The 27,781-nt window shown below is 41.9% G+C and overlaps 4 protein-coding genes across 8 annotated transcripts in view; 2 read left to right on the forward strand and 2 right to left on the reverse strand.

Moving 5' to 3' along the window:
* The first annotated feature begins 2,269 nt into the window (after positions 1 to 2,269).
* Positions 2,270 to 9,839, forward strand: hapstr1a (HUWE1 associated protein modifying stress responses a). The gene is made up of 5 exons (XM_074696991.1): positions 2,270 to 2,694; positions 3,753 to 3,833; positions 4,387 to 4,454; positions 4,533 to 4,743; positions 5,855 to 9,839. The coding sequence occupies exons 1-5, from the start codon at positions 2,499 to 2,501 to the stop codon at positions 6,169 to 6,171; spliced, it is 873 nt and encodes a 290-aa protein (XP_074553092.1). The 5' UTR covers positions 2,270 to 2,498; the 3' UTR covers positions 6,172 to 9,839.
* A 2,311-nt stretch (positions 9,840 to 12,150) lies between these two features.
* On the reverse strand, positions 12,151 to 14,769 carry dctn5 (dynactin 5). The gene is made up of 6 exons (XM_074696660.1): positions 14,568 to 14,769; positions 14,342 to 14,410; positions 14,118 to 14,236; positions 13,529 to 13,640; positions 13,068 to 13,170; positions 12,151 to 12,988 (listed from the first exon to the last, which is right to left on the reverse strand). The coding sequence occupies exons 1-6, from the start codon at positions 14,613 to 14,615 to the stop codon at positions 12,891 to 12,893; spliced, it is 549 nt and encodes a 182-aa protein (XP_074552761.1). The 5' UTR covers positions 14,616 to 14,769; the 3' UTR covers positions 12,151 to 12,890.
* Positions 14,770 to 15,911: 1,142 nt separating this feature from the next.
* Positions 15,912 to 18,091, forward strand: ndufab1b (NADH:ubiquinone oxidoreductase subunit AB1b). The gene is made up of 5 exons (XM_074696963.1): positions 15,912 to 16,141; positions 17,250 to 17,369; positions 17,450 to 17,537; positions 17,642 to 17,757; positions 17,845 to 18,091. The coding sequence occupies exons 1-4, from the start codon at positions 15,971 to 15,973 to the stop codon at positions 17,731 to 17,733; spliced, it is 471 nt and encodes a 156-aa protein (XP_074553064.1). The 5' UTR covers positions 15,912 to 15,970; the 3' UTR covers positions 17,734 to 17,757; positions 17,845 to 18,091.
* Positions 18,092 to 19,608: 1,517 nt separating this feature from the next.
* LOC141808974 (trinucleotide repeat-containing gene 6A protein-like) overlaps positions 19,609 to 27,781 on the reverse strand; it is a 39,679-nt gene continuing 31,506 nt past the window's right edge. For all 5 annotated transcript variants that reach the window (XM_074695754.1, XM_074695750.1, XM_074695751.1 and 2 more), the window contains 3 exons: positions 27,647 to 27,714; positions 25,221 to 25,360; positions 19,609 to 25,138 (listed from right to left, as the gene is read on the reverse strand). In XM_074695754.1, coding sequence (XP_074551855.1) covers positions 24,790 to 25,138; positions 25,221 to 25,360; positions 27,647 to 27,714 — 557 coding nt within the window. In that variant the 3' untranslated portion in view covers positions 19,609 to 24,789. The remainder of the gene's footprint in view (positions 25,139 to 25,220; positions 25,361 to 27,646; positions 27,715 to 27,781) is intronic.

Here is a 27,781-nt window from a genome sequence, read left to right on the forward strand (position 1 = left end):
TCAATCCGGCTATACCCCGGGAAATGTGGGGTGTCGGGAACTAATAACACAACGCACAGCACGACCTGCGCCTTGAGGAACAAAAACCCTGTGTATAGCTAACGGTAAGCTAACTGACACTGGGTAACCAACTCGTGATATAGGTACAACAACAATGAAAACAAAGGCTCATTTGATACTGACACACATTCAACAACTTTGCCAACGATATCCCCAGTCCGTGTGCTCCTCCGATTGTCCCTCGTCTGGGGGCGAGCGGAGGAAAAAGCTATCCATTCAAAGCCGTTTCCAATACGGAATAGCACTCACGTTTATGTTGATTTGAAAGTTCGTGGGGATGAGAGTTGTTGCTACGGCCTGACATAAACCAGTCCTCCAAACCGACCCTAAAACGATGAACGACAAAACGCGGCACCTCGCTGCATTTCTGGCTAACCTCTTGTTTCTCGTGAAGAAGGTGCCCGGTCACAAAACGTTAGCCTGAGCCGTGTAGCTCTCAACCCGCTCCTATCGTCCGGCCTGAGATGTGTTCAGTCTGAGCTAAATCCCAAAATGGCGGCCGCGCTCTTCTCTGAAATGTCACATCCGCATGGAGATCCAAACACTGGCCCATCCCCGGCCAGGATCACATTCATGTTAAATGATAGGGATAAAGCGTGTGCATGTTTTACCGGAGAAAAAAAGAATATTCTTAATATATAATTACCTTGGCATTGAATCTCTGAGATAGGGTTATGTAAGGGACAAAACAAGGCCAGATTCACCGATGACTGCAGGTTGCAAAAAGGCCCAAATCATGAGTACGGTCATAAGGGGAAAATAACTGGCTGTCCAATTTTAGGTACTGAAATAATTCTTTTGGTTAACTCCCTTGGATGTATTTACAACACTGGACTTAAAAAAGTTTTATTTTTAGAATTTTATCAAAACAGAAACGTTTCCCATATTCTCAAACGTTTGTGGCACCTGTCAAGTAGTGCAAATTGGCATCAGTCATAACTGAAAATATTAAAAATAACGATTAAACAACACAATAATCAAAAATAATAATGACACAGATAATTACAAAATAATTTTATTCTATGAATTTGGTTTATTATTTAAGTTCAAGTAAATTTGATACATATAATATTGAGGGGGAAAAAAATCACTTTTTGCGCGGGGAGGGGGGTGGGGGTGTGTTATGTTTTTTTTTTTTGTTTTTTTTTTTACCAATTTACAAAGCAGCTGTTGGCACAGCAGATTGGACTGGATTAAACTGACAATGGCATGCAGTATTTTATTCCTACTATTGTGACTATTATTATTATTATTATTATTATTATTATTATTATTAATATTACACATTCTGTTAAAGTTCTAGTTAACAAAGGACGAAAGTATAGTTGAAACATTGTGTAAGAAAATGTGTCACTGTAAATTGACATTTTTCTAGATAAATTTTACTACTAGCAAGGAGCAAATACAGACAGACACCAATGTACTTTCTCTGCAATAATAATAATAGTAATGCTAATAATTTTAAAGGAAGTTAAATTCTAGTTGCTGTACCTTTTTAAATAATAATAATAATAATAATAATAATAATAATAATGATAATAACAAGAATAGTTTTTGAGTGTCTTCACTTCCAATGAGCTTTTTGCAGTGGCCACTTCAACACCTCTGCAGTGGTGACGAAACCAGAACGTCTGTAGATAATATTTTGGGTTAATGGCACCATCCAGTGGACAAAAAACGTTATTAAAACGATCGACGCACTTCTTCAGTGGTATAGTTATTGTCACACAAATACTTTTTTATGATTAAGTACTGATTTTTAAAATTTTCCTTGTGAGAAATTTGTAATAGACTACACAGAGCTCTGAAATAGTGACAGCAAATACGACAGTTCAAATTCACCAAAAAATACTGCTATACCACATCTGTTTTGTGTTATTTTCTAAAAATATACAGTTCAATGACTTTATTGACATAAAACTTTAAATTCTATCTATACGAATCGCACTATGACATGTATAAATGAGAGATTTTACATCCGTTATTCTCATTCTTTTATGTTTATCATGTAACAGACCACATTTTGACTCTGTACTCTCTTTCTAGCTTCAGAAATGTTGAATCTCAAAAGTGTGTCTTTTGTGTCAACACACTGATGGAAGTATCTGACAGCCAATGAAATCCCGGAATGGGATTTGGAACGCGCCCTGCAGTGCTTATTCCGCCAACCAACGGTGAGAACCCATCCAGTGGGCGGGTTGAAGAGCACAGCAGGGTAGTATGCGCTGTATTTATCTCGTCGTCGGCAGCTGGGAAAAACAGTTAGCTTAGCTTATCTCAATAGATGATAGGGGACGAGAACCGTCGTCGCGTTGTTGTGCGAAATAATCAGATACAGTCAGTATTCATGAGTTTATTCACATAATTCGTCAGATAGTGCCCATTTAATTACATTCAACACCTAAAAAGCGTCGACTTTAACGACTTTGGTGCATTAAATGGAGGAGAAGAAGGAAGACGGAGACTCGGAGATACAGGAACACGGACCCGAGCACTGGTTCTCAAAATGGGAGCGGCAGTGTTTGGCCGAAGCGGAGCAAAGGGAACCAAGCGAAGAAGAGGCCGACAACGACCAGGATAAACTGTGGCATCTTTTCCAAAACTGTGCTACTGCTGTGGCACAGTTATACAAAGGTTAAAACCTGCGTGTTATGAATGCGTGTTTGTCTGAGGGCACATTTCTGTGTTGTTGGTTATCTGCCTGTCTGCCTCCACAGCGCTACTTGGAATCAACGTTAGCACTGGCATGCTAACTAGCTTGTTAGCAGCTCACTGTCCAGCACTGGGCAACGTTTACAGCTGATTTTGCAATGCTAAATTTAGCTAGCTTGTGCTTTCAGGGTGAAAAAAAGTTAGGAACTCCTGTTTCTTGTGGGGCACTCATTTAGTCTGATAATCAACCATATCAGAACGGACTAATAGTAATTGGCACAAGTTTAAAGAATTTCTTTGTGAAAAGCTTGTTGACAGCTAGTTGGACAGCAGATGATGGCTAACATAACGTTAGCCAGTCTAGTTACAAAATGGCGATGGTAACAACAATCGTAGCTACGCGACATTCTCAGATGACAGTCTCCAGTCTTCTGTCAGTGTTACCATCTGTTAAAGCTGAAGCGATTAGCTGTTGAAAAGTGTTATTGACATGTAAAGCTAGCTAACCGGAGCTGTTCACTCTTTTTTAAACTCCTGGTTCGCTGCTGAGTTAGCACTTTGTTAGGCAATGAGAGCTTGCGTTATTATCACAAAATGGCGAGGATAGTATTTGTTCGTGGTGAAAATATTGGTTTGTGTACCCTCTGCTGTGGTTGTGTTGTTGTCAGACTGAATAACCCCCGTACCTTAAAGCGAAGTTGGACTTTTACGATGCTAAATCTGCTGTCTGCATGTTTTTCATGGCTTTGCAACTTTCCTGCTGAGAGGGCAGTTAAGTTTTGCTTCTTTGCTAAACAAGCTGCTGCCGTGTTGGCCATCTAGCGCCGGCAGACAGTTATTTATACGCCAAACCCTGCCCATGCTTTTGCAGATGCTAGACAAAATGGCGAATGAAAATGATCTTCCCCACAACCTTATGATTGTGAAGCTGTTGTGCCTTCAGTTATTCTATCACCCTTTGGTCTCATCAGTCACTTGTTTTCTAATAGCCACCACATCATGCTCAGGCACTCAGACATATTTCCCTTTTCCTCCCACAGACAGAGTATGTCATCAGCAGGGCCTGTCATTGTGGGTGCCATTTCAGAACTCAGCCACAGCAGTAACCAACCTCTACAAAGGTAACTCACCACATCCATCTCCCTCTTTCCTTGTGCCTTTTGAACACCATGTATTGATCTGAGAGCTCCTACACCTGCTGTTGTCTCTGTGCCTCTTCCTGTCAATACAGACGGTAGCTGGCTGTTGTACTTGTAAATGTAGACGTGGTTTTATTGACAAGCTCAAGTTAAGCGGTAAACAAAGACCTGGTTATTAACATTTTTATCTTTAATGCATTGGTCTGTTTGTCTCAGGGGTGTGTGGGTTATTGCAAGTCAGTGAAAGACATTGTTATTCTAGGGTGGGATACGACAGGAATTCACAAATGAAGCAGCTGTTTGTAGTAGAATAGATTAAATGACTCTAGAAATTGAAATCAAATGCTAAACAGGAGAGAATAGTTTGTTTTTAATTTTACAAATCTGCAATAATTTGGGTCTCTGTGTTTATTCAGTCTAATTAAGTCTAATTATCATGGTGTATTGTCTTGTGCTGTATAATAATGGCTTGGATCAGAGAGTTGATACTGATAAACATTGGTTGGTGTTCTCATGGTACTGTCACCTGTCACAGAGAGTGTGGAGGCCCATCAAAAGAGCTTTGACCGGGGCATCCAGATAGGACACCAGCGACGCAATAAGGTGAGTCCATTTCCTTCGTTATCATGTCTTTGTACCTGGATTGATCTTCATGTTAATCGCTCTTGTTTTGGATCACAGGACATGTTGGCCTGGGTGAAAAAGCGTCGGAGAACCATCCGAAGGGAGGATCTTATTAGTTTTCTCTGCGGCAAAGCACCACCACACAGGAGTAGCAGGGCCAGCACGCGGCTGGCCATGGTGGCCCCCAGCCGGGCCAACTCACCAGCTGAGACTGGGTCTTCTGTGGAAGCAGACCTCCAGCCCTTCAGGGAGGCCATAGCTCTGCATGGTGAGGAAACTCAAAGCAAACTGGGATCATTGGGACTTTTCTCAGGACGCTGCTTCAGAGAATTTCAGAGGAAGTTTGTTTTAAATCAGTCGTTTTGTTAAATATATTTATGTGGTGTTTTAATCATGCTGCGTGTTGGGAAACACAGATGTGTTTCTGAGAAAGTGTGTGTTTGTGTGTGAGAGACGGCGTGTCCGTCCCAGGCTCACATGTGGCTCAGAGATAAGGGTGTGTTGGACAGGGGTGTGTTACGATTGGCCAGTGGTGAAAGACGGCCTCTCTTATGCTGTGTGTGTGTGTGTTTGTGTGTGTGTGTGTGTGTTAGACGAAGCCTCTCACCTTACGAGTCATTTTTAACAGCCCTCAGCCGTGGATGTTTGCTGTCCGTTGAACCGGTGATGTATTGATGTTTCTGTTGTGCAGCTCCAACGATCTGATGTTCCCGTGTCTGAAAGGGGCCGTTTAGGGAGCAGCTGAGGTTACGTCAGGTCAGAGGATGGCATTTGGTGGTTAAGGTTACAGACACAGCTTCGGTGTGTTTTGGTATGTCAGTTATCAGCGACTTCTTGTGTGTTTGGACCGACACGGACATTTCTGGGAATTTTGTTTGGACAAACATTTGACACCGAGCTGTAGCCTGTGTTGTCCTGAGACGGCTGCTTCTGCTGCAGTTTTTCTTCAAACATCCCAACAATGCAGGTCTTCAAAGCATGAACTTGACTGAAGACATAAACAAAGACGGTCAGAGCTGTTTACCTGCTGCGCCCTTCCCCTCCTGTCTGAAACCTCTCTTCAGCAGCACTTCACTTTTTGTGTTTCACACGTCAGACGCACAGATATTTTCTGTTTCAGAGAGATTTGTGATAACTTCTTCTTCCATTAACTTTTGTCTTTAGTTCTTGATTAAAAAATATGAATCATCTGAAAACACCAGGAGAATACCAATGAACCAGTTTACTGACTGGGGTCTTGTCTAATATAATATAACGCTGACTGAGTCTGAGTCGTCTTTAAGTTCTTTAGATTTCTGCTCTCGTATGCTTTTTGACAACCAGCTCATTTACTCCTCCTGTCTGTATCTGAAACACCGTTTTCCTCTCCTCCTCTTCAGGTCTGAGCGGAGCCATGGCGAGCATTAGCGTGCGCTCCGGGGCTCCAGGGTCTCCGACACACGTGAGTGGGAGCAGCAGTAACGGAGGCGCTGCAGGCGGAGGTGGCTCCTCCGGCTCGGGGCCGGTGTGCCGCAGCAGGCGTAACGGGCTCCAGGACGTCGACCTCAACACTTTCATCTCAGAGGAAATGGCCCTGCACCTAGACTCTACAGGCTCCGCCTCCACTGGAGGGGGAGGAACCAGGAAACGAAACTCCACCCAGTGCAGTGACGTCATCACAGACTCCCCTACGCACAAACGCAACCGGATGATCTGATCCGCTGCCTGCCTGTGTGTCCAAGGGGTGGGGCGCCTTGGGAGCCGAGGCTGGAAAAGGGGGACGGACGGGCTTACGTGGGACAGACGCATGGACAGATTGACGAATGCCTGACCGCGCAGAAACCCCCGGCTGAAAACGAAAACAGGGACTGAAGTTCGGTGTTTGTCGAACAAATTCTGTTCCTTGTCTCCTTTCCCAACATTATTTCTATAAATCACTGACCTGCAATCAGAACACTCAGAGAGTGTGTGTGTGTGTGTGTGTGTGCGTGTGTGTGTGTGTGTGTGTGGAGGAGATGGGGATGTGAGTCCTGCATCGCTTCCTTGGAAAGGAAACACCGGCGGGCGTCACGGCTCATTCTTGGATGCATCAGTTCTCAAACGGCGTGGACCTGCAGGGCGCTGCGTGACGAGCTAAAGCCACTTGATTCCTGACACATTAGTGCTCTTCCCTCGCTAACCTTAACCTCACCGCCCTCACCCGCCACCTTAACCAGGAAGTGAGGGCCATGATCAAATCGTCAAGTTTCTCGCCAAATACCGAGTCCCGCTCTGTTAGAGAACCATGAACCTCTTCTTTCTGTTACGTCGTCATTGCAGCTTCAGTGGGCGGGGCTAAATTGTCCAGTAGGAGTGTGACGTCGTCCTACCACGTGTACGCAGTTACAGTTCTTGGCTACCTGGTTGGCGGCGTGTGATGTTTGGACACTTTCTGCTTCCACAGCGGCTCCTCTTCCTTCATCCTGTCGTCTTTCTCCTCACCCTCCACGTCTTTAGTTTCTGCAGACACCAGTGTTAAACTTTAGCTGCGTTGCCACGGCTTTTCAGCGATAGCCAAGTTCAGTTCGCTTTTCTTCTCTCCACCTTGCTTCTTTTGTTGTTGTTGTTGTTGTTTTTCTTGAGGATAATGGAAAGGAATGATGTTTCTCTTTGTTTGTGTATCCAGCTTCCCAGACGGCCACGCCCTCGTCCTCCTTTACTCTCATCTTATTTTGAAAGCAGCTGCTGTTGTATGTGATCTTGTGATTATGCTGATGAGTTGCAATAAGGATATTTTGCACTTAGCTTTCACCTCTGACTAATGCAAATGAAATCGGCTCTTCCATTGTTTCCCAGTTGTAGCCCAGAGAGGCCTGTTGGTGGGCGGTCCACTCATGACTGACCATTTGGTGCTTAGAGAAGTAGAGACTGCAGACTCACCTCTGCTCTCCAAACATGTCCTGGAGGAGTATTAACGTGGTCTCTGCATGTGGACCCTGCTCTCTTCAGAGTCCTTCTCTCTCTGGCTGAAGACTCACCTGGAGAGAAGAGCGTCGGTGCTGTAAAGAAAGCATGAATCTAAGAAATCTTCTAGCATAGGAAGTGTTTTGAGAAGAAGCATGGACTATGACAGCCAGTGCAGGGTGACCCACATCAGGCCTGCCTGAGGCCCGGTGCTCGGACACCGCCTGCTCTTTGTATAAGGGATGTGTGCATTAACGAGGCGGGGTGGGGTTGGTTCATGTGGTACAGGAGGATGCAGCTAGCAGCTTGTTTCAGTCTTGAAATGGTTGTTGCCATCCATCCTTCTGTGAGCGACGGGAGGAGGAGACACTGACATCACAAGTCCCAGCTTTAAATAGAAACGTGATCTGGTTCTGAGGAAACGTCGGCTTATTTTGGGCTGTAAACGATAGATTATAGGAGTCCGTTCTAGGCTTGTTGTTCTGAATATGCCGTCATGTTTCAGGATGCCCTGACCAAAGGTTTCAGTGGTGGGTTATCCGGTTTGTTCAGTTCTGTGGTTCAGAGTCAAAATACGACAAGTTTCAGGCTGTGGTGAATCTTCTATCAGAAACAACGCTGTGCTACAGAAGAAAACGTAAAGCTCCTGTGAGCAGCATCTGTCTGGTGTGTCTAACAGGTGTTTTACTCTCTGTGCAGCCCCCACAGCCCTTCACTGAACCACCACTCATCACCTGGAGGTTTCCTGGTCTCTGATTGGTTGTTTGTCTCACAGGTGGATGGATTTAAAGTGTCAGTCCTGTTTATTCAGAGTGATTTCTGAACCTTATCCTGATCAAACCATCATCAGGATCAAACTCGTGACGCGTCGATGTTTCCTCCTCCAGTCGTCTCTCACCTCCACCTCCCTCTCCACCTGACGACCTGGACGGAGGCGTTTTTCTTTTTGTTTCTACAAAGCATGCCAGTTCTTCTTCTGTTACACTCTGGTCACAGATTTCACTTTGTTTTTGTTGCGTTCATTGGTTGGCTTTTCTATTCAGACGTGATTACTGGATCGTCGGAGCGCGACGTGGGGCTGAGATTTGTTGATTCTCTCCAAACACATGAAGAATCATGTTCGGGATTTTTTTTTCTTTTATACAAGTGAAACCACTGAATTAGACTGTTGGAATATTAACTTAATATATAGGAAAATGTGAGCTTTGCCTAATCAGAGTCTGATTCTTGTGAAGGAGTGCCAACCTTTCATACGGAGAGTAGAGCAGTGTTGGTTTGAAAATGTAACTTCTGCAAACAAAACAAAAAAAGCTGTTCAGTGAGTTCTGTCTGGCTTCAGCTGTCCCTCAAAGACAGATTCATGTTTATAAAAGTCAAACTGCTGCTGTAGCGTCTCGTTATGGCAGTTTAATCTTTCCTCCTGGTCTGAGCTGAACGATCGTTTTTTTAGGAGCTGGGTTTGAATCCACTTTGAGCTACTCGCCTGGCGTGTTGGCCTCTGACCCGGTGCTGTGCTGCAGATGAGACAGAACTGCATCATCTCACACTTTGAAGATTAAAACTCTGTACCACTGAATCCAGAGCTGAAAACATGTGACTATCTAACAACACATGGTTCTTATCAGACCTTGGAGTTATTTTCACGCCCTGTGTCGACCAAACATTCAGCCTGCCCCCTCACCCTCTCTTGTTTTTATTTTGAAAAATGATCCTTTGAATTTAATTTATTAATCTGATTACCAGATGAGGTAATCATGTAACCAAACATGGATCAAATCCAGGCCCATCAAAGCTTAGCTTCAACTTCTTCAGTCGTTCAAGTTTTCCTCCTTCCTGCTGACGCCTCCTCTCTGTCGCCTCGATCCGTCTTCCTTTGGTTTCCATCATTCAGCTCACGTCATCTTTAGTTACCCACAGGCGTAAGTGACGTGAGGCACCTTCACAGGATGGAGTCACTGAAGCCATGAGAAGGTTTTTCTTTTAGATGTTTACGTTGCTTTATCGCACTCGTCTCTCTAACTTCGCCACGATGTCTTGAATTTCAGTGACTTTTCTTGTCCAGAGGAAACACAAAGCTCCACGGGTCGACGACTCGCTTTGTGTGTGCATCTTGTTTGCAGGGCTCAAATCTGGAGCAGGATGTTGTCATCTTTCCTTCAGGGTTGGACCTGCAGTGATTAGCCGCTAACACTAGAGGGGGCACTTTGTTTTACTCTCCCTGAGCCAGTCACTGGCCCTCACACATGGTTTCAACAGGCTGACTCATGCCTTGTGTCTCTGGAGCCAACACTATTATCATTTGTTTCTTGATACTTATTTGTTTAAAAAAGTAATAAATGGCTAATCTATATACTTAACATTTAATTGTCAGTAAGATATATGTGGTTCACATTGTAAAAGAAATAAAACCATGAGTTGCAATTGGATTGACTATGTTTCATTAAAAAACAAAAAATGTGACTGGCTGTTTTTGATTTTTTTATATATTTATTTGATACGGTTAAACTTGGTTTTTAATACTGTTTAACCATAAAACTCATGATTTTTTCTTCATCTCTTTTCTATCTTCCTGTCTGTTTTCTTATTCTTTTCTTTCTGTTCCTACAGTTTTTCTCTCCTCCCCTCTGACACCATCAAACCTTATTTTTGCATGACAATTAAGACTGAGGTGTGCTGTCCATAATTAATGTATAATATTCTGTGCTTTTGTTATTCATTACCAAAACAAAAGTTTGATAATAATGTTTATCACCAACTAAAAAAGTGTGAATTTAAGAAAATTGTTCCGTTTCCTGAGCCGGATAAAGTTGTTAAAATCAGCCTTCAGGGTTTCTATCTGATAAGTGCAGGGGCGTAGCTACAATTAGGCAAACACAGGCAGTTGCCTGGGAACCTAAGATTCCCAGGGGCCCCCAAAGCATCTCTCAAAAACTGATTTATGAAGTTCTCTTCAATTGAAAGCATTTCTTTTTTCTAAATCTTACTTCACATGCTTCAAAATCCATCAAAGGCTTAATCTGTAATGATGGTTTTGGGTCCTCCCCCTCCCTTCTTATTCAATGGGCTATTCCATGTTACAACACATCTGAACATTTGATTCAGGAAGAAAGTGGTAAAAACACTTTTTACCATTTTTTTCTTATTTTCAACCAAGTGTGAAATCAAACAAATGTTGCTCTGAGATCTGAGATAAACATATCAGACTTTTAGGATTTTAAGGACTTTATCTAGCCCAGGAAACAGGATCATTTTCTCTAAATCAAACTTTTGGAGTTGGTGATAAACATTATTGTATAAATCTCTTTTTTGGAAACATAACTCACTGGACAGGGGGTCAAATAAAAATACATTCACTTTAAAATAATAGGACCAAAAAGTATGGTAACTGTAAATATCACCTCTTTCAGTAGATTTTTTTCCAGTTTGATGTTGAGCTTGATATTTACATATTTTTTCTTTACTAAATTATTTTTTCAATATTTACCTATTGTAATGTTTTTCACTTCATCCTTTCTTGTTTGTTCCTGTTACTCTGTAAATTCCCCACTGTGGGACAAATAAGCTGTCAATGGACCATAAAAGATTTCAAATCCAGGACAAAGTGGACTAAATGATGGATTCACTTTTTTCTAAATCAAACTAAAGTACAGAACTTGAGGAAATGCATTTAGTTGTGTTAAGTTAGCATGTACAAGATTAGCACTGTGTCATGCCTTGATTCTGGGAAAGAGACAGTGGACCCAGGGAAGGCCAGTCTAGCTCTGAGGAAGAGGAGTTACAAGGACATGGAGGGCCCCATTGACTGGGTTTGGCTTGGGCCCCCAAACTACTAAATACGCCCCTGGATAAGTGAATCATCTCAACGCTTTTTCTGTAACTGCTAAGAACATTAGAATATAATAAAACCTTATTTTTCTTTGAATTTAGTTTTATTAAAACTTAATTTTACTTGAATTATTGCTAATAATCAATGTAATTTACCATATGGACCGCGTTAATACTCACGCCTTTGTGATGACGACACAGATCGGATAACAACCGTCCCGTCTCCCCTCATCTCTCCGCCTCCTCGGCTCACTCTGACAGCAGTCTGGTTGTTGCTGTTGTCTCGTTTCATTCGGTGTCACGGTGTTAAAGGTTGACATTTTTGGCAGTTTTGATAAAAATACTGTTTACTTTCATCCCCTCTTTTCTACCCAACTGGGGTAACTCCGCTTCATTTTTCTCAAAACCTTCAAACCGCGCCAATATGTTTGTTTTGCTACCGTCTTCCTGAATCAAGTCTGCACGTGCGCAGTAAAATGGGACAGTCCACTGCATAAGAGGGAGAGGGGAGGAGCAGTCGAAGCGGTCATGATAAACTAAGCATTTTGATGTGTTTTAAAGCGAGTGATGTAATATTAAAACAATGAATATTATTTTTAATCGAAGAAAACTTCAATAATCAGGTCTTATGAGACGTTTGAAAATATTCAGCCTCAGATAATTACCTATGATTACCTGTTGGTAAATCGTTGATGCATCCGAGGCTTTAACAGTTAAAAACTACAGGTCATAGTAACTTTATATTAAAAGCAAAACATCTTAATTATAAAATGTCTTTTACTATAATGTAATTTCAAACTGAAATATTTTACACCTCTAATGTTACTGTAAAATCTTCAGACCACTCTGATTTTCCCTAATGAGCCTCTAGGGGGTGTAATGTTTAAAACTTGAGAAGCAAAGACACATGAGGCAGACTTTCATTCATACTTATTTAATTGCTGCATTAATCCAGACTGGACCTTCACTCATTAACAGTTTCAAATCTAACACTTTGATTCAGAAAGCTTCAAATAAAACACAGCACAGTATTAAATAATAGTTATGACATTTTGCAAAAATCAGAAGCAAACATATTTTTTTTACAGCTTAAAGGTGAAGGGAGTGAAACAACAAACATGTTTGAGAGTTTTCAAACACAGCTGTTTATTTCACTTTGTTTTGGTCCATGAGTGTCATATCTGTACCTGCCTCAGCATTTCTTTCCTTCTGCAGCTCATCCTCCTCATCATCACCTTCACAAAGGAAGTTTAGTGATCATCAGTCGTCACAATGAGAACCATGAGTTTCTCTACAGGCCACTGACCAAAAAGGAGACAGTTAAATATTAAAACTAAGGAACTATTGATGGGGAGATGTCATGTGTGCAGGCAGGTTTCTCACACATGGACGTGCTGTGTAAACATGGAGCACTGCAACATTTTATAATCTATGAATGTAAAGACTTCCTGTTGCTGCAGTCAATTCATTTATCAGAGTTACAAATATCAGTTTTTCCTCATAATTTAACAGTAAAATGATATTAGAGTTCAAACTGGGACCAGATGATTTTCTATGGTCAAAGAAACTCATGGTCTCTGAAAGCAGAAGGTCAGCTCTCAAAGTAAATCTGAGCCTGCTGAGAGACCAGGACCTGGAACTGACTGTGAAGGTTTATGGGATCAGGACTCAGATCTGACTGAGGGGCAGAAACTTCTGGTAGTAGCTCTTGGTTACGTCGATCATCAGGTCCTGAGTGCACTCTGGGAGCTCCCCTGAGAACAGACCTGAGAGAGAAAGAGAAACAGAGTCAGGTTGAGGGGAAACAGGTAAACACAGAGTCAGGTGTTGGTGAGTTCTGAGGACCTGGACATCCAGAGAAGACAGTGAAAGGTGGAACCACTGTTTCAGGAGGGAGCACGGTGTTGTCTAAGATCTTGCAGCAGTCCTTCAGCACACAGCGACGACCCTGGGAACACATGATCACACACACATATAAAAACAAAGAACAATCTATCTCCTACTTCATGCTGAAAAAATCATAAATTTAACAGAAACAATAAACATGGGTTAACTGCATGACTTATTAAAAAGTTATCTAGGTACTTTTTAAATATTCAGCTGTTTAATCTGTTCTCTGAGTTTGTGCTGAGTCATCTTATCTGCTCTCTCCCTTCTTTCGATCATGACCATCATGTGACTATTTCTCCTAAGGCAGAATGAGACTCTGGCTCTGTTTATGTCCTCTGAAACTGAAGCAGAGCAGTGTTCTCCCAGCATGCTTTATGCTTCCATTAAGACTGGTGTTGTGTTTTAATCCCACTCACTATGACACAGTTTTTGCCGATGTGGACGTAAGACCCGATCTGTGCTGCATTGACCACGCAGTCTTCTTCGATGAAGACGTGGTCTCCGATGTGCAGCGGGAAAAATGCAACTCTGGTTGGATAAGGAAGGGAAGGAAGACAAGAAGTTAAACTTCAACATTTGTACAAAATAATCTCATCTAGGACTGTAAACTATTGAGTGGCTGGCATTACATGTAGTATGAGTATTTTACTTGAGAATAATACTTTGAATAAGTAATAAATAAGATCCTGGGAGCTCAAGTGATAGAGAAACTTTCTGTTTATGCTTTTTTTCAATCATTAAAAACAAAACAGATGCTTTAATGAATGCACAGTCTTTTGAAAAAAAAAGTCATGTGTCAAACGACCTGATGTTTACATTTTTCTTATCTGACTTATCAAACTAGAGATGTAGATATGTAAACCATGTATGTTGAGTGTTTCTGAAAGGAAGAAAATGGGATTGTTTTAATTCATTTTGACTTTTCTAGATCTCTGCTTCTTAAAAACATAGTATATTAAAAAAAAATAAACAGACAAGTAGATGCTGTAGAAACAGGACGTTTACCCTTTGCTGAACTTCTTGAACGGTGGTCTGATGACACTCCGGCTCTTAACCACACAGTGTCTGCCCACCCTGACATTAGCCAGGTCCCCTCTGATGATACAGTCATTCATCACAATAGTCTGAGGGCAAAATAAAAACAACACAATTAATCAAAATGTGAGCTTTGCCACAGCCAAGCAGAGTAAAAACACTGTGCTTTCTGTCTAACATGCTGATTTCCTTACTTTGCCATTCAGGACGATGTTTTGACTCCCACACAGCACCGACTGTCTGCTCACTTTGTTCCCAGAAGCCTGGAAATAAACCGTCCGTATGGTTAATAACTGCTCTACATTACAATTCAACTTTAATCTGAGGTAAACAGTCATTTCATTTATCCAACGCCCAACGCCCCGTTAGCATCAGCTAGCCACATCGCAAGCTAACAATGATAACAACTGGACGTCTTACCGTTTCAATGTACTCCGCCTTATTGTACAGTATCTCAGACAACTCCATGGCTGTAAATCTGTTTCAAAATCTAAGGCAGAGTGGATTAATGGAGCACTAATGACAGTAGCATCTGTTTTATTCTCCTCTCTGCTGTTAGCTTCTCTTCTGATGCCAAACCTCCGGTTTTTAGACAGTATGAGTGGAGCGCCGAGACGTCGATTGCGTGACAGCTGTTAAAATACTACATCAGTATGATGACGTTAGTCAGAGCTGAGTTATTATGTATAAAACGGGATATTGATTTGGATGATTCAGCTCAATTTGATAGTTTTTCTTTGTAACTATTAAAGTTATAATATATATAATAATCCTTTTTGTTCTATGATTGATTAATGTAGCCTGAGAAGAATTAGTCCATTTAGCACCTAAGCATATTAAACCGTTTTGAAAGCAGATTATTTTTTATTTTATTTTCATATATTTGAATTTGATTTTTTTTGTTTCATGTTACAGTAGCGGTCTGCAACCTTTACTTTCAAAAGAGCCGTTTTGCCTCAGCTCACCTGATGAAAGTCATTCAGGAGCCGCAAAATCTACTTTATCTTCACATTAAGACAAAAAAAAGTATAATACAAAAGACAAAAATAATTATCTAAAGGAGAAGTTTTGGTGTTTATAAATTTGTTTAGTTTTTTATTTTATTTATTTTTTAATAAATTTGCAGTTTTAAGAAGAAAAAAAAAGAAATTTGTAGTGTCATAGATTTTATAAATTTTGCAAAATTTGGAAATTGAAAAAAAGATAATAAAAAAATTGCAAAATAAAAATGAATTTAAAAAATGTGTACAATTTCAAAGAAATTCATGAAATTTCATAAATTTGCAAAAAACGTAATAATGCAATTTTAAAATTTTGCTTGATTTCCAAAAACTGTAAAAACTTTCTAAAATTGCAAAAAAGAGGGATTTGTATAAAAAGAAATCAAAATTTGCAAAATCTTTAAAAATGTGGAATTATTTTTCTTATTTGCAAAAATGTCAAAAATTGAAATGAAAAAAAATTCCCCCTCAAAAACTGCAAAAAAAAAAAAATCACAAAATTAAAGCTTTGTTTCAAGAGGTGATGCATTTTTAGTCCAAATTTTATATTATGATTTTACTTAGTGTCTGTGTTATTATTAAAATATTAAAAGCCCTTTATTTTAATAATATTTTTAAAGTTACAAGGAGCCACTGCAAAGGAGTCAAAGAGCCGCATGAGGCTCCAGAGCCACAGGTTGAAGACCTCTGTGTTACAGGACCTAACGAAGGAAAAAGTATTTAATGTAGTCTTCGGTTGCGCATGCGCACAGCAGAGCCCTTGCCTGACCCCGTTTCTTCTTCGCGGTGCACGCTGGGAGCTCTCAGCCACTTATCCCCATCATGGCGTCTCGCGTCCTGCTGCAGTGTGTCCGCGCGCTCTCCCGGCCCTCTCTGAGGCTCTCCTCCTCCAGCCTGGCAGTCAGAGCCGCTGTCGCCCCGTCAGCAGCGCTCCACCGACCCCTCTCCTTCGCCGCAGACAAGCGGAGGACGCGGTGGCTCGGACAGAGCCCGGTGAGTGTCCGGTAACATTGAGAAGTCGTGGCCTAGCGTTCACTGCTGTGACCTACCGACGTCTTTCAAAGCTGTCAGACTCCCACAGCCTGCGGAAAGCTCGCAGTGCTGTGCAGGGGCTGAACATTACCACATAGGGGGACACTATCAGTCTGAAACCCTGACTTATATCCACGAATCCTCCAAACGTGACATTTGAAACTCGTCTGCGCTGTTTTGCTTGTTAGCCAGCTAGCTAGTTAGCCGAGCGGGTCCGTTGGCTTATATTTGTTGTTGCTCATCTCTCACCTGCGGTCACCTGAAGCCATATGGTCAAAAACATCACACCGAGGTCTTTAAATTCATCTTTGATAACTTTGACAAACCAAAACATTATACAGTTACCCTGTATACATGTTGCTGCTAATGCTAACATTAAAGTGATTGTCAAGAAGAACTTGTTAAGTCGTATAAAGTGTCACATTTTTATTATTCTTTCATCGAAACATTGGCCAAGTATTGAATCTGCATATTGATAAATCATGTTGCATTCACTGACTGCAGTAATCGGCTGTGTTGTGAATTTAATGATGGAAAAAAAGCTGACATCATGTCTTGACTTGCTGTTTTGGTTGGAAACATTTTATTTGATATAAAACCAGCCTCTCACACGTTCCTTATGATTGATTATTTATTTTTTAGATTCATAAAATAATCATAATTATTACTTTTATGTTATTTTCCTCGCATATGGACACAGGGACTGCTTAGTCACTCCTCTCAGGTCAGGAGATTTTACAAAAGATGTAAAAAATCATCACTGGATTCAGGTCTTTTATTTTGGTAAATTTAGACAACAACTAATTGAAATCCCGAGGCTGTTGCTGTGCAGTCAAGGTCTTTAATTAAATTTAAAAGCTGGTTTTCAGTAAAACTATGAAAGGAGAGTACGTCTGAGCTGCTTAAAAACACATGCACAGAATGATGCAGAAAATCAGGAAAGGAAGTTTAAATGTGTTTGATGGCTGAGGCAGTCATTATTCATTATTCTGAATTAGAAAGAGTTTGTTTGTTTGTTTCAGCATCCTTTCAGCTGTATAACTCATCCTCGCCCCCTCTTCCTCCTCAGATCCCCTCAGTAGGTGTGCTGTGCCGACAGTACGGAGACCTGCCCCCCCTCACCTTAGACGGCATCAAAGAACGGGTCATGTACGTCCTCAAGCTCTACGACAAGATCAACCCTGAGAAGGTGAGAGCGAGCAGCAGAGAAGACGCTGTGAGGTCTGAGCCTCTGACTGAGAGCTAACGTGTGTGACTTCTTCCCCTCAGCTGCAGTCCTCCTCTCACTTCATGAAGGACCTGGGTCTGGACAGCTTGGACCAGGTGGAGATCATCATGGCCATGGAGGATGAGTTTGGTGAGTGTTGTTGTTCCTCTGCAGCTGCAGCTTCTCTAACTGTGGTATTTTCACATCCACACAGCTGGAGGGTTTAACTCTGAGTTTGTTTCTTTCTCCTGCAGGTTTTGAAATCCCTGACGCAGAAGCAGAGAAGTTGATGTGTCCGGATGAGATTGTACAATACATCGCAGACAAGAAAGACGTCTATGAATAATGAGTTCTGCTGTTCACTGCAGAGGTCGGTCTCCGTCTTTCTCTGCTTCAGTCACACGTTTTGCTTCTATCGCAGCCCCATGAACTCCTCATTTCCTGTTTCCTCTTGTAGAGTTGTTGACCCGGCGTGGCCCTACAGGAAGAAGCAGATGGGCACTGAACCATTTCCACGTCCTCCCTGTTAGCTCTTCTGTCCATAACAGCACTGTCGTTGGCTGCCGGTCTCGTGTTTGACTGTATTTAAATGAACATGTGCTTTGGGAGCTTGGAGACAAACAATACTAAATGATATGTCACCGTTTATCTTCTTTATTTTCTCTTCTTCCAGCTCCACCCTGTGGCTCTGATGTGTAATTTCTCATAAATAGATCAATAAAGTCACATGCTGTGAAGATCTCTGCGTCTGTCCTCTGCTTCAACGGCGAGATCGTTTACGTTCTCTGAGTCCAAACGTTACAGGAAGGAGGTTATAAACCCATCATGACAGGTGTTGGAGCCAAAATTTAGTTTTGTTTTCTTCTTGGTTTCCTTTGTTTGTTGTGTTCAAGAACGCAATGTTTTTGTTCTGCCACTAGGTGGTGTTTGAGAGGGATTGAAGAAGCCTGAGTTAATGAGCCAGGTGTGTGAGGAATGGGAAAACAGTTTTTCAACCATGCTTGTTGTAACGGACCGTGAACGTTTTGTTTATTTGTTTTAACGTGGATTATTTGTTTTCTTTTTGGGTGAATAATAAACAGCAGGGTGTCTGCGGGGTCTTTAAAAGTATTAAAGAGTCTTAATTGTTGTTTTATGAGGTATTAAGTTTCATAGGTATTCAAGCTTTGACCCAAAAATATCCATGAATATTTATTTTCCTCCTTGCGACTGTCCCCTGATTGGGACGTTAAACATTCAGCCAATGATAAAAATAGAAAAGAATAGAAAAGAAACTGGAAAATTGTGTTAACAGCAGAAATCGATGGAGTCAGAAGAAAAATACAAAAATAAAAAAAGAATAAAATAAAAAAAAACAAAGACTCTAGTTACAATCAAATACAACAATAAGGATTGTGAGCAGCTATAGATTAACGTCATTTCTAGTTTCATAAAGAGAAATTAAATACAACATTAAAGCAAATCACACAATCTCCGGCACATGTCCTAAGATAAACCTGCCTTTAGTTTCATTTGTTCTTTCAAGCTTTATTCCTCCTCAGCTTACAGCATTTCTGTAAAAATGTAAACTACAACTGTTAAAAAGTGGACGCCAACAACAACTGAAAGTTGTGATAAAGTCTTAAAACTTTTTTAAAAGTTTTTGAAAAAGTCTTAAAAAGGTTTTGAAATCAACCTCAGGATTTTAGCAGATACCCTGAAACGGGTCGAGGCATCCAAAGCTAAAGGGACGATGGTTTTGGTTTTTTCAAGTTTTGATTTCTGTTACTACTTAAACATGCGTCTGAGAAGTTTTTCCCTTCACACCAGAAAAATGTCGTCTTATTGAAAGACTCTACATCAGGGACAGAGAACAGAAGCTAACACACGGATGAGTGATCAGATTTTCCTGGAGGCTCGTTTGACGGCTGAGTCAGCCTCTGCTGCTCTTATGTGAAAAAAAAACTCCTACGTCTAAGAACTTAAAAAAATAACAAGTAAAACTTTTAAACCAGGATGTAAAAGTTTAAATTTGGTGTGTCAGAGTCTGTCTCTAGTGGACACTTGGGGAACTGCAGTTAACGCTTCAGATTGTAAGAGGAGCGGCTGCTGCCTGGGGTTTTGACCAATCCAAATCAAGTATTTCCAACAGCGGGTTTTAAATCTGTGCGATGTTACGCTAGAGGAGTGTGAAGTTGAAACCTTGATGCAAAGAAAGAGACGAGGAGGCGACCACTGAGTCACTGTTAGTCTTTTATTGAGGGTTGTACCCAAGTTTTACAGCTTTGTATGACGGCTGCAGGAGCCATAGGTTACAAACAGTAATCAGTATACGAGTACAGCCAACAGAAGACCTACTACCTACTACTCTACACCTTAGTACAGATTCTCTTAAGAGCACTAAAATCCAGAAAATAAGGAGAAAAAATACAGAACAAACCAAGCAACAAAAGGAGAATAAAAAGATTAAATGAAACCAAACAAATAGACAGCATCAGAGGAGCCATTCATTATTAGAGCACACTGGAGTTGGTTTTCTATACCTTGTAATATCAGGCGACTTTGTTTTTTTTTGTCAATTTTATTATACCCATACAAATAAAGATTGTCCTTCAAAAAGTGCAGTTTTCCCCCAAAAGTTTCAGAAAAATCCTTTGATGACCCGAGGAAGACGTTTGAAAATAAAAAGGTACTTCCTGTTTCTGTTTGTGAGAGGAAGACGTCCCTCTCTCTGATTATAGACACTGTACGTTTATATTCTCATATATATATAGATATATATATTATATATAGTTTCAACAGTCTCCCAAAGCAATGTGCATAATAGGTTTACAGGTGATCCAACTACACACTGTGGATTGATAGAATCTCTATAAAAAAACATTGTAGTTGTGTAAAATTTACAGTCTCGCCGGCTCCGCCCCCTCGGGTTTGGGAGGAGGAGCTGCGCTGTGAAAAGCAAATCTGAACCTGTCCTCCTCTCCTGCTACAACTGGCCCGACGGCTGCTAGGTAATAAAGGTTTTTTTCAGGTTTATTATTAGTAGTACTAGCAGTACGCTTTGACGATGGCACGACATGTTTGAGGAATATTTCTGGGAGTCCGTCTCAGCTGATAGAAAACTGATTTAAGAGAAAACTAAAACCCAAGTTGGACATGGAAGCCTGGGTTCAACACTCCACTGCATAGTCTCTCTGAGCGAAACCCACCCACCCCTCTGTACTGGACCCACCCCCCAACCCCCATAATACACCCACCCCCCCACCCTGCCCGCCCCGCCCCCCACATCTTTGTGCTGGTTAGACTAAAGCTTTTCAGGGTTTGTTTGTGTTCATACTAAATGTAAAATGACAAAGACAGCAGGTTCTCACAGTTTTTGTGTTTTTATCTTTTTTTTTGTTTGTTTTTTAATGTGTCAAAAAAATAGCTTCAGCGCTTTTTGATCGACGTAAGGAACTGTTGGGCGTGTGGTGTTATGATAGCATAGCATTTGCTCACAGGATAGTTAAGTCAAGAGAAAACTAAAGTCACATTATTATTTTTTCTTAAACATTTAAAAAAGTAGTATCACCAGCCAGCTTCCCTCCTCTCCTACTCTCCTTTCCTTCCTTCCTTCCTATCTCCTCCCCTCGTCTGGCCCTGTCAGGAGCTGCTTGGCAGCCCCCGGGGGATTGTACATTGCTCGTGGTGGTTTTCACTTAAAAGGTTTTCCTCGCATCATCCTTTTTGCAAATGACTTTTTTTTTTTTCTTCAAGCATTTTAACATTGTCCAGCTTTTTAAATACACGTACACACACACAGACACGACGAGAACCAGAAAAACTCAGTCCCTTTCCTTCCCTCTCACCCTCCCTCTTTGATTTGGCATGATAACGTGTTCGACACACACTCACACACACACACACACACACACTCACACACTCGCTAACAGTAGATCAAACAGAGCGGATTAAGCTTGGAACCAACAGTAACATAAACAATGAGGCGTTTACAGACGCTGCTTGTCCCTTCTCTAACAGCAGAGCGACGCCGCCGCCTCCTCGCTGACCCCGGCTCAGTTCCTCCTCCCACGTGTGGTTAAGGTAAAGTACTGAGGAGGGAGGAGAACTGCTCCCAGATCAGCGCGCGGAGCAGGCGTCAAAACAAAGGAAATCAAACTCAGAATGAACGAAGTGTAAGATAATTTCAGCGAGAGTTGAAAGGGAATATCGACTGTTTTAGTGTCCACTCGCCTCCGTCAGCCTCCTCCTCCTCCTCCTCCTTCTGCAGGAGTCTGGAGGAGGAGCTGATCCTGGATGAGCCAGAGTGAAAGAGGCGGGTGTAACCCTGTGTCCCTGAAAAGCCAATCACAAGTCACATCCCCTTTGCCTGAGTCTCTACGGGCCAATAGGAAGCCTCGCCTGGTTTCAGTCAGTCAGGAGCTGCGTCCTCCGCCCGGCGACGGCGCGGCGCGGCGGTGGCTTCCTCTGATTCGTCTGTGCGCTGGCTCCCCGCTCCAGGCCGTCGCTTTAACGCTTTGAACCGTTTTTCAGCTACATCCGGAGAGCAGAGCGAGGTAAACTTTGAACTCTTCTCTCACTTCCTCACCGGAGCCGATCATAAAGCACCATCTGTGACACGCCGCGGCCTGAAAACACAACCTCAACCACCACCGCCACCGCCACCGCCGCCGCCGCGTCCAATCGGCCTCTCCTCTAATCCACACAAGTGCAAAATCCAAAGGCTCCTCAGTTCAATCTGTCAGATTAAGTTAAAACACAAACAGGTTCAGATGTTCCACTGGAAAACATTTCTTTAACACGACACAAACAAAAACAAATAAGATACTTTCATATATATCGTTTAAGCCATGAGATCTGGAATTAAGTAAACTAATCCTTTAAATTATTTGGTAGAGAGCAGTTCAATACTGGCACACACCAACGTCATGTCTGGCTAATACTCAAGGTTCTGCCTCACTACGCCTCGCTGCAAAGTCGTTAAATATTCACGGCTAAAAACACGACTAAAGACGAAGAAAACTTCTGAAATTAAAACCTCTATCTTTAGTGGGACACACGCAAACACACACGCACAACAGGCAGAATAATAACACGATGAAGAAAAGAAATTAAGGTCCATGGCTTCGCTAATGCTGACGTCTCGTCCACGCGCGCTCTCAAGCTTTTTTTGTCGTTTTTCCCCGAAGTTTTGTGCATCGTAGTAACTAAACAATCACAGGTAGAGAGGTGATCTACACGCTGACGTCGTCCTCCAACACCACTGCTGGGTTTACATTCACGCTGTTCACACACACACACACACACACAGAGTCATAAGGTCAGGAACTTCAGATGAGCACCCCTCCCTCCCCGTTCCCTCCCCCCAAAGGAAAAAGCAGAACAACAATACAATCATGTTCTATTTGTAAACAGGTAGAAGCCACTTGACTTGTTGTTGCATCTTCGGACACAATTAGGATCAAGGCAATGAAATGTGGACGACTTTTGCACTGTTAAAATAGTTTCTTCAACCAAAACAAAAAAATTTAACTTTTTTTTTTTTCTTCTTTCCTTTTTTTTTCTAAAACACCATTTGTGGCAATGAGAGTGATTAAAACAGCAAAAAAAGCAAAGTCATATTTCGCATTTGTTGAACTGGATGAAACATGTCAAACATTTGGAGACACTGGAACAACACGGAGAAAACAAAGCGCCTCTCAGTAGGCCGTGTGAGAGGCTACAGTATGCATAGATACAGGTTCGCCTTTCTCTTGGTTTACACAGAACACACACACTCACACACACTCACCGTACACACACACACACACTCCCACTGTGATTTCTACATCAGTGGAGCGGAGGAGCAGAGGAGGAGAGGAGGAGGGAGGAGATTTCTACAGCCCGTCCTCCCCCTCCCCGGCCTCCCCCCTGACAGAAGGACCCCTCCCTCAAAGACAGCATATTGAAAGCAGTGTGTTGAGCTTCTCCAGCTTAAAGCAGTTATTTGGCAGAGAAAAAAACAACGTACAGACCTATACATAGTTTCAGTGCTAGAAGTTGGATTTTCCTTTCCTATAAGGAGTAGTAGTTTTTTAAATTCACCTACAGGGGGGGAAAACTGGCTTGATTTCCTGAGAACCATTGCTGGTTATTTAGCAGACAAAGAGGAATAGTTCAAATAACCAACGCCATGGCCAAAAACACTGATCCGAATTCCCAGAGTTACAGAGCATCGTCTTCATCCTCCATAAGAGTTTCACTTTCTTTTTTTGACTTTTATCTTTTATGGATTTTTTAAAGCTTTTTTTCTTCTTTTTGAGTTTTTTTTTTGAAGGTTTTTCTCTTTTTTTTTTTCTATCTTCTCTTTAAAATGAAGAATGAACACACGGTCCGCCTCCTAAGTCTTGTAAACAAGAGGTTGCAGTGTGGCACCTCCAAAACATTGAAAGCCTATTCTGAAAGTGCTGTTCCCCACCCCGCCCAGCAGAGGGCCGACGGGAGGGCTTGCTAGATAGACCCCGCCCCCTTAGATTGGGGTGGGCGGGGCTTGCTAGTCCCAGCTGCGGCTACAGTCCTTTGCACTGCAGAGCTCGACGTTCTTTAGTCTTAAAACAAAATTGGTGCAATACTTTTTAATGTCACTTGAACTATCAGCAGATAATCCTCCTAAGTCAGCGTTTCTTCTTCTTCTTCTTCAACTATCTGTTGATCTTGAACTCCACGACAACGCAGTAAGGTAGGCGTGCCAAGGCAGAGAGGAGCGCACACGTAGTCTTTCACACACGCACAAAGTACTCCCATACACACACTCACACACTCACACACAGGTGCGCATGCACACGCACACACACACACACACGTACGGTAAGGACCGCAATGAGTAAACAGCTACACTGGAAAAACTGGCTGCTCCCTCTATATTGCAGATTATATATACTGAGGAAAAACACATTCAGTGCAAAGTTAAAAAAGCTCATACTCCAACATTGTCAGCCAACAAATGCAAAAAAAAAAAAAAATTAAAAGAAAACAAAAAGAAAACGTTAAAAATGAAAAGAATTGGAATTCAAATAAACATGACGAATGAAACAAAAAATATATTTATATATATATAATGAGCTCGATTGAAGCTTTTTTCGGTCTGAAAGAGCACTACCTGGAAGCAAATATCCATCTGTTCACATTATAGAATTGGCCTGCATGATTCAAGTATTCCAACTGATATGTTTTTGGGCTAAAACAAAGTGGACATATGTGCAGAGAGAAACGTAACTTGTTTTCCACAGGGGACACCCCGTTTGTTGAAGATCTTGAAAGTGAGAAAGAGTCCGACTAGTGCCGTTGCATTTATCACTACTTTTTTTTTTTTTCTTTTTCTTTTGCTGATTATTGATAATTTCTCTACCGACCCCTCCTCGCACCTGTTTGATTGGCAGGCGGCTCACATGGAGTCCCCGCCCCCTGTCAGGTGATCCACGGGGAGGAAGGAGCTGATTGGAGAGGGGCTGCTGATCCGGCCGGCCTCGGCGCCACTCGGGCTCCCCCACAGGCTACTGGAATAGTTTGGCCCGCCCCAGAGGGAGGAGCTGTGGAGGTCGCTGCTGTTCCACTGGCTGGGCTCAGGAGCGCGGCTGGGGAAGGGGTGGGACTGATCCATGCGGCTCTGCGAGGAGCCGATGGTCTGCCAGCCGGAGGAGGGGGTGGCCAATGACTGCCCTTGTGCAAAGAAACGGTTGATTTCCTCCTCGCTGGCAAACTCCGCCAGGATAGTAGTGTTCCCCAGGACACACCTGCAGGGACACCACAGGTGAGCCAGGCTGCTGCTGCTTCACACAGGGATCAGTGTGTGTGTGTGTGTGTGTGTGTTCTTACATGTGCAGGCTCTTCTGGGCCTTGGCAGCCTCGTCCTTGGAGCTGTAGCAGACCACAGCGTTGCCGTGCGGCAGGTTGAGGTGGAATGTGATCAGAGGGCCGTGCTGCATGCACAGAGTCCTCAGGGTGGAGCCGTCGATCTGCAGGACGTCAGAGACACACACACACGTTACAGTGAGCTGCTCTCCTGGTTAAACACCAGCTCCAAGTCGAGCAAAGTCATGAAGATAATCAGGGTGTCTGCTAAAATCCTGAGGTTGATTTCAAACCTTTTTAAGACTTTTACAAAAACCTTTAAAAAAACCTTTTCAGTTGTTGTTGGCGTCCACTTTTTAACAGTTGTAGTTTATATTTTTACAGAGATGCTGTGAGCTGAGGAGGAATAAAGCTTGAAAGAACAAATGAAACTAAAGGCAGGTTTATCCACACTCCCACAACTAGAAACAGCAGATATTTGAGGCCAACTCGCTGAAGAAAAAGAGAAATTATTTCATCATTTTTTAAATTTAGGACATGTGCCGGAGATCGTGTGATTTGCTTTAATGTTGTATTTAATTTCTCTTAAACTAGAAATGATGTTAATTTATAGCTGCTCACAGTCCTTATTGTTGTATTTTATTGTAACTAGAGTCTTTATGTTTTTTTTTATTTTATTCTTTTTCTACTGACTCCATCCATTTCTGCTGTTAACACAATTTTCCAGTTTGGATCAATAAAGTAACTCTCATCTTTTCTATTCTATTCTATTTTATTATCAGCTGAATGTTTAACGTCCCAATCAGGGGACAGTCGCAAGGAGGAAAATAAATATTCATGGATATTTTTGGGTCAAAGCTTGAATACCTATGAAACTTAATACCTCATAAAACCACAATGAAGACTTTTTAATACTTTTAAAGACCCCGCAGACACCCTGATAGTGATTAAAGACGGACCGATTATCAGCGAGGCCGATTATCAGGGTCAATATTTGGCATTTTGGGGCAAATCAGCATCAGCCTTTTTTTTTTTTTTTAAATCCGATGTCCGATCACAAAAATCCCTCCTCTTATCACCACCCACAGGAATATGTTTTTCTGCTTCTTAAAAATGATGAGAAATGTTTTAAACTGCAGACATTCAGGAGCTGCTTGTTGTTGCTTCTCTGCACAGTTTCCATCTACCCTACGGAAGCCCTAAATGGTCAAAACATTTAAAATCATTCATGTTGCTGGAAAAAAAAAAAGAGTGGAAATGATCGGAAAAATAAAATAACAGATTAACAAAAAAATAAGGTTAGGCTTGGTTCACTTTGGTAATGATGTAAGTCCCTGTACTCAAAAAATTATAATGGAAACAAAGGTGATAAAAGGAGGATGTGGCGTGGGGGAAGAGGTGTGTGTGTGTGCGGAGGAGCAGGACAAAGGAGGTGCAGAGGAAACGGCGCAGACCGTGGACTAACGTGGTGTTAAAGGGAAAAAAAAGTAAATGAACAGAACCGAAAGTCGTTGAAATTAATCCTGAAGAAAAAACGTTGAGCTGCGGTGATTCCTGTGGAGGCTGTTTCCTCTCTGACCTTTCCGTGGACGTACACGCGGCGGAGGAGACAAAGGAGCCGCGTGGTCGTGGATATTCTTTCCAGACCTGGGTGAGATCGATCATTGTTTTTTTTTGTTCCCACATTAAGTTTTTCCTGGTAACCAGTGTTTTAATTTTGATTGATCATTTTTTGTGGAGTATTTTTCCTTTATTTTGTGGATTTTTGAGCCCGAACCTTCGGGGCAGGAAGTGCGGGGAGGCGAAGGAGGACTTCCCTTTAGTTAAAAATTAAAAAAGACTCTTTAACCTGGACAGTTTTCGGGGAACGTTTGGTTTTGGTTAGAGGGTTGTTTGGGGATAATTTCAGTTTCATGAAGACTAAGTTTTAAACGGTATTTTGTGTTTTTTTGTTTTTATTATTGAGACGTCAGCTGTCACGGGCATTAGAGAACGCGTCGTTGAGAGAAAGTGTTTTGATTTTTTTTGTTTATAATGATTTATGGTGGAGGTAATTAGTTATTTAAAAACCAGGAGAGGATACATGGTTATTTTCAAGACTATATAAATAATATCATGCCCCGATAACGAGTCCCCCTTTGTAAAACTTTATTTAGTGAAGAAAACTTTAGCTTTTTATTTTTTTAAGTTTTCATTTAACTTTATAAAACATGTCGTTAAGCCTAGAAGCTGTTTAATAAACTCATGCTTGAAGGGATTTAAGTGAAGATAAATTGTATTGTTCGAAATTTTTAATATCAAATATCAGCCTCCCTGCCTACTGATAATCAGTGTCTGTATCAGCCCCAAAAAATCCCTATCGGTCTGTCTCTGATGATGATGATGATGATGATGATGATGATGATGATGATGATGATGAAGAGTAAAACAGGTGAGTCTCATGCCCGTACCTGCGGTGTGAGATTTTTCAGAACGAGCCATTGGGTTCTCCCTGAGCTGCTGTCACCCCAACTCGAACCTGCCAACACAAAACAGTCAGACACAGGAAACACCCCCCCACCGACTGAACGTTCATCCCAGTTCTC

This window comes from Halichoeres trimaculatus, unplaced genomic scaffold, assembly GCF_033239565.1.
Source record: "Halichoeres trimaculatus isolate MK-OKI-2021-1 unplaced genomic scaffold, fHalTri1.1 fHalTri1_scaffold_20, whole genome shotgun sequence".
Taxonomy (NCBI): Eukaryota; Metazoa; Chordata; class Actinopteri; order Labriformes; family Labridae; genus Halichoeres; species Halichoeres trimaculatus.

What these genes read in the sequence shown, in the direction of transcription:
- dctn5 (XM_074696660.1), bottom strand. Translation starts at nt 14,615, where the DNA reads ATGGAGTTGTCTGAGATACTGTACAATAAGGCGGAGTACATTGAAACG. An exon ending in ACATCGTCCTGAATGGCAAA is followed by an intron (nt 14,237 to 14,341) that starts GTAAGGAAATCA and finishes TTTTGCCCTCAG; the next exon opens with ACTATTGTGATGAATGACTG. An exon ending in TGTCTTCTCTGGATGTCCAG is followed by an intron (nt 12,989 to 13,067) that starts GTCCTCAGAACT and finishes TTTCTCTCTCAG; the next exon opens with GTCTGTTCTCAGGGGAGCTC.
- hapstr1a (XM_074696991.1), top strand. Translation starts at nt 2,499, where the DNA reads ATGGAGGAGAAGAAGGAAGACGGAGACTCGGAGATACAGGAACACGGA. An exon ending in TGTGGCACAGTTATACAAAG is followed by an intron (nt 2,695 to 3,752) that starts GTTAAAACCTGC and finishes TTCCTCCCACAG; the next exon opens with ACAGAGTATGTCATCAGCAG. An exon ending in GACACCAGCGACGCAATAAG is followed by an intron (nt 4,455 to 4,532) that starts GTGAGTCCATTT and finishes TTTGGATCACAG; the next exon opens with GACATGTTGGCCTGGGTGAA.
- ndufab1b (XM_074696963.1), top strand. Translation starts at nt 15,971, where the DNA reads ATGGCGTCTCGCGTCCTGCTGCAGTGTGTCCGCGCGCTCTCCCGGCCC. An exon ending in GGTGGCTCGGACAGAGCCCG is followed by an intron (nt 16,142 to 17,249) that starts GTGAGTGTCCGG and finishes CTTCCTCCTCAG; the next exon opens with ATCCCCTCAGTAGGTGTGCT. An exon ending in ACAAGATCAACCCTGAGAAG is followed by an intron (nt 17,370 to 17,449) that starts GTGAGAGCGAGC and finishes TCTTCCCCTCAG; the next exon opens with CTGCAGTCCTCCTCTCACTT.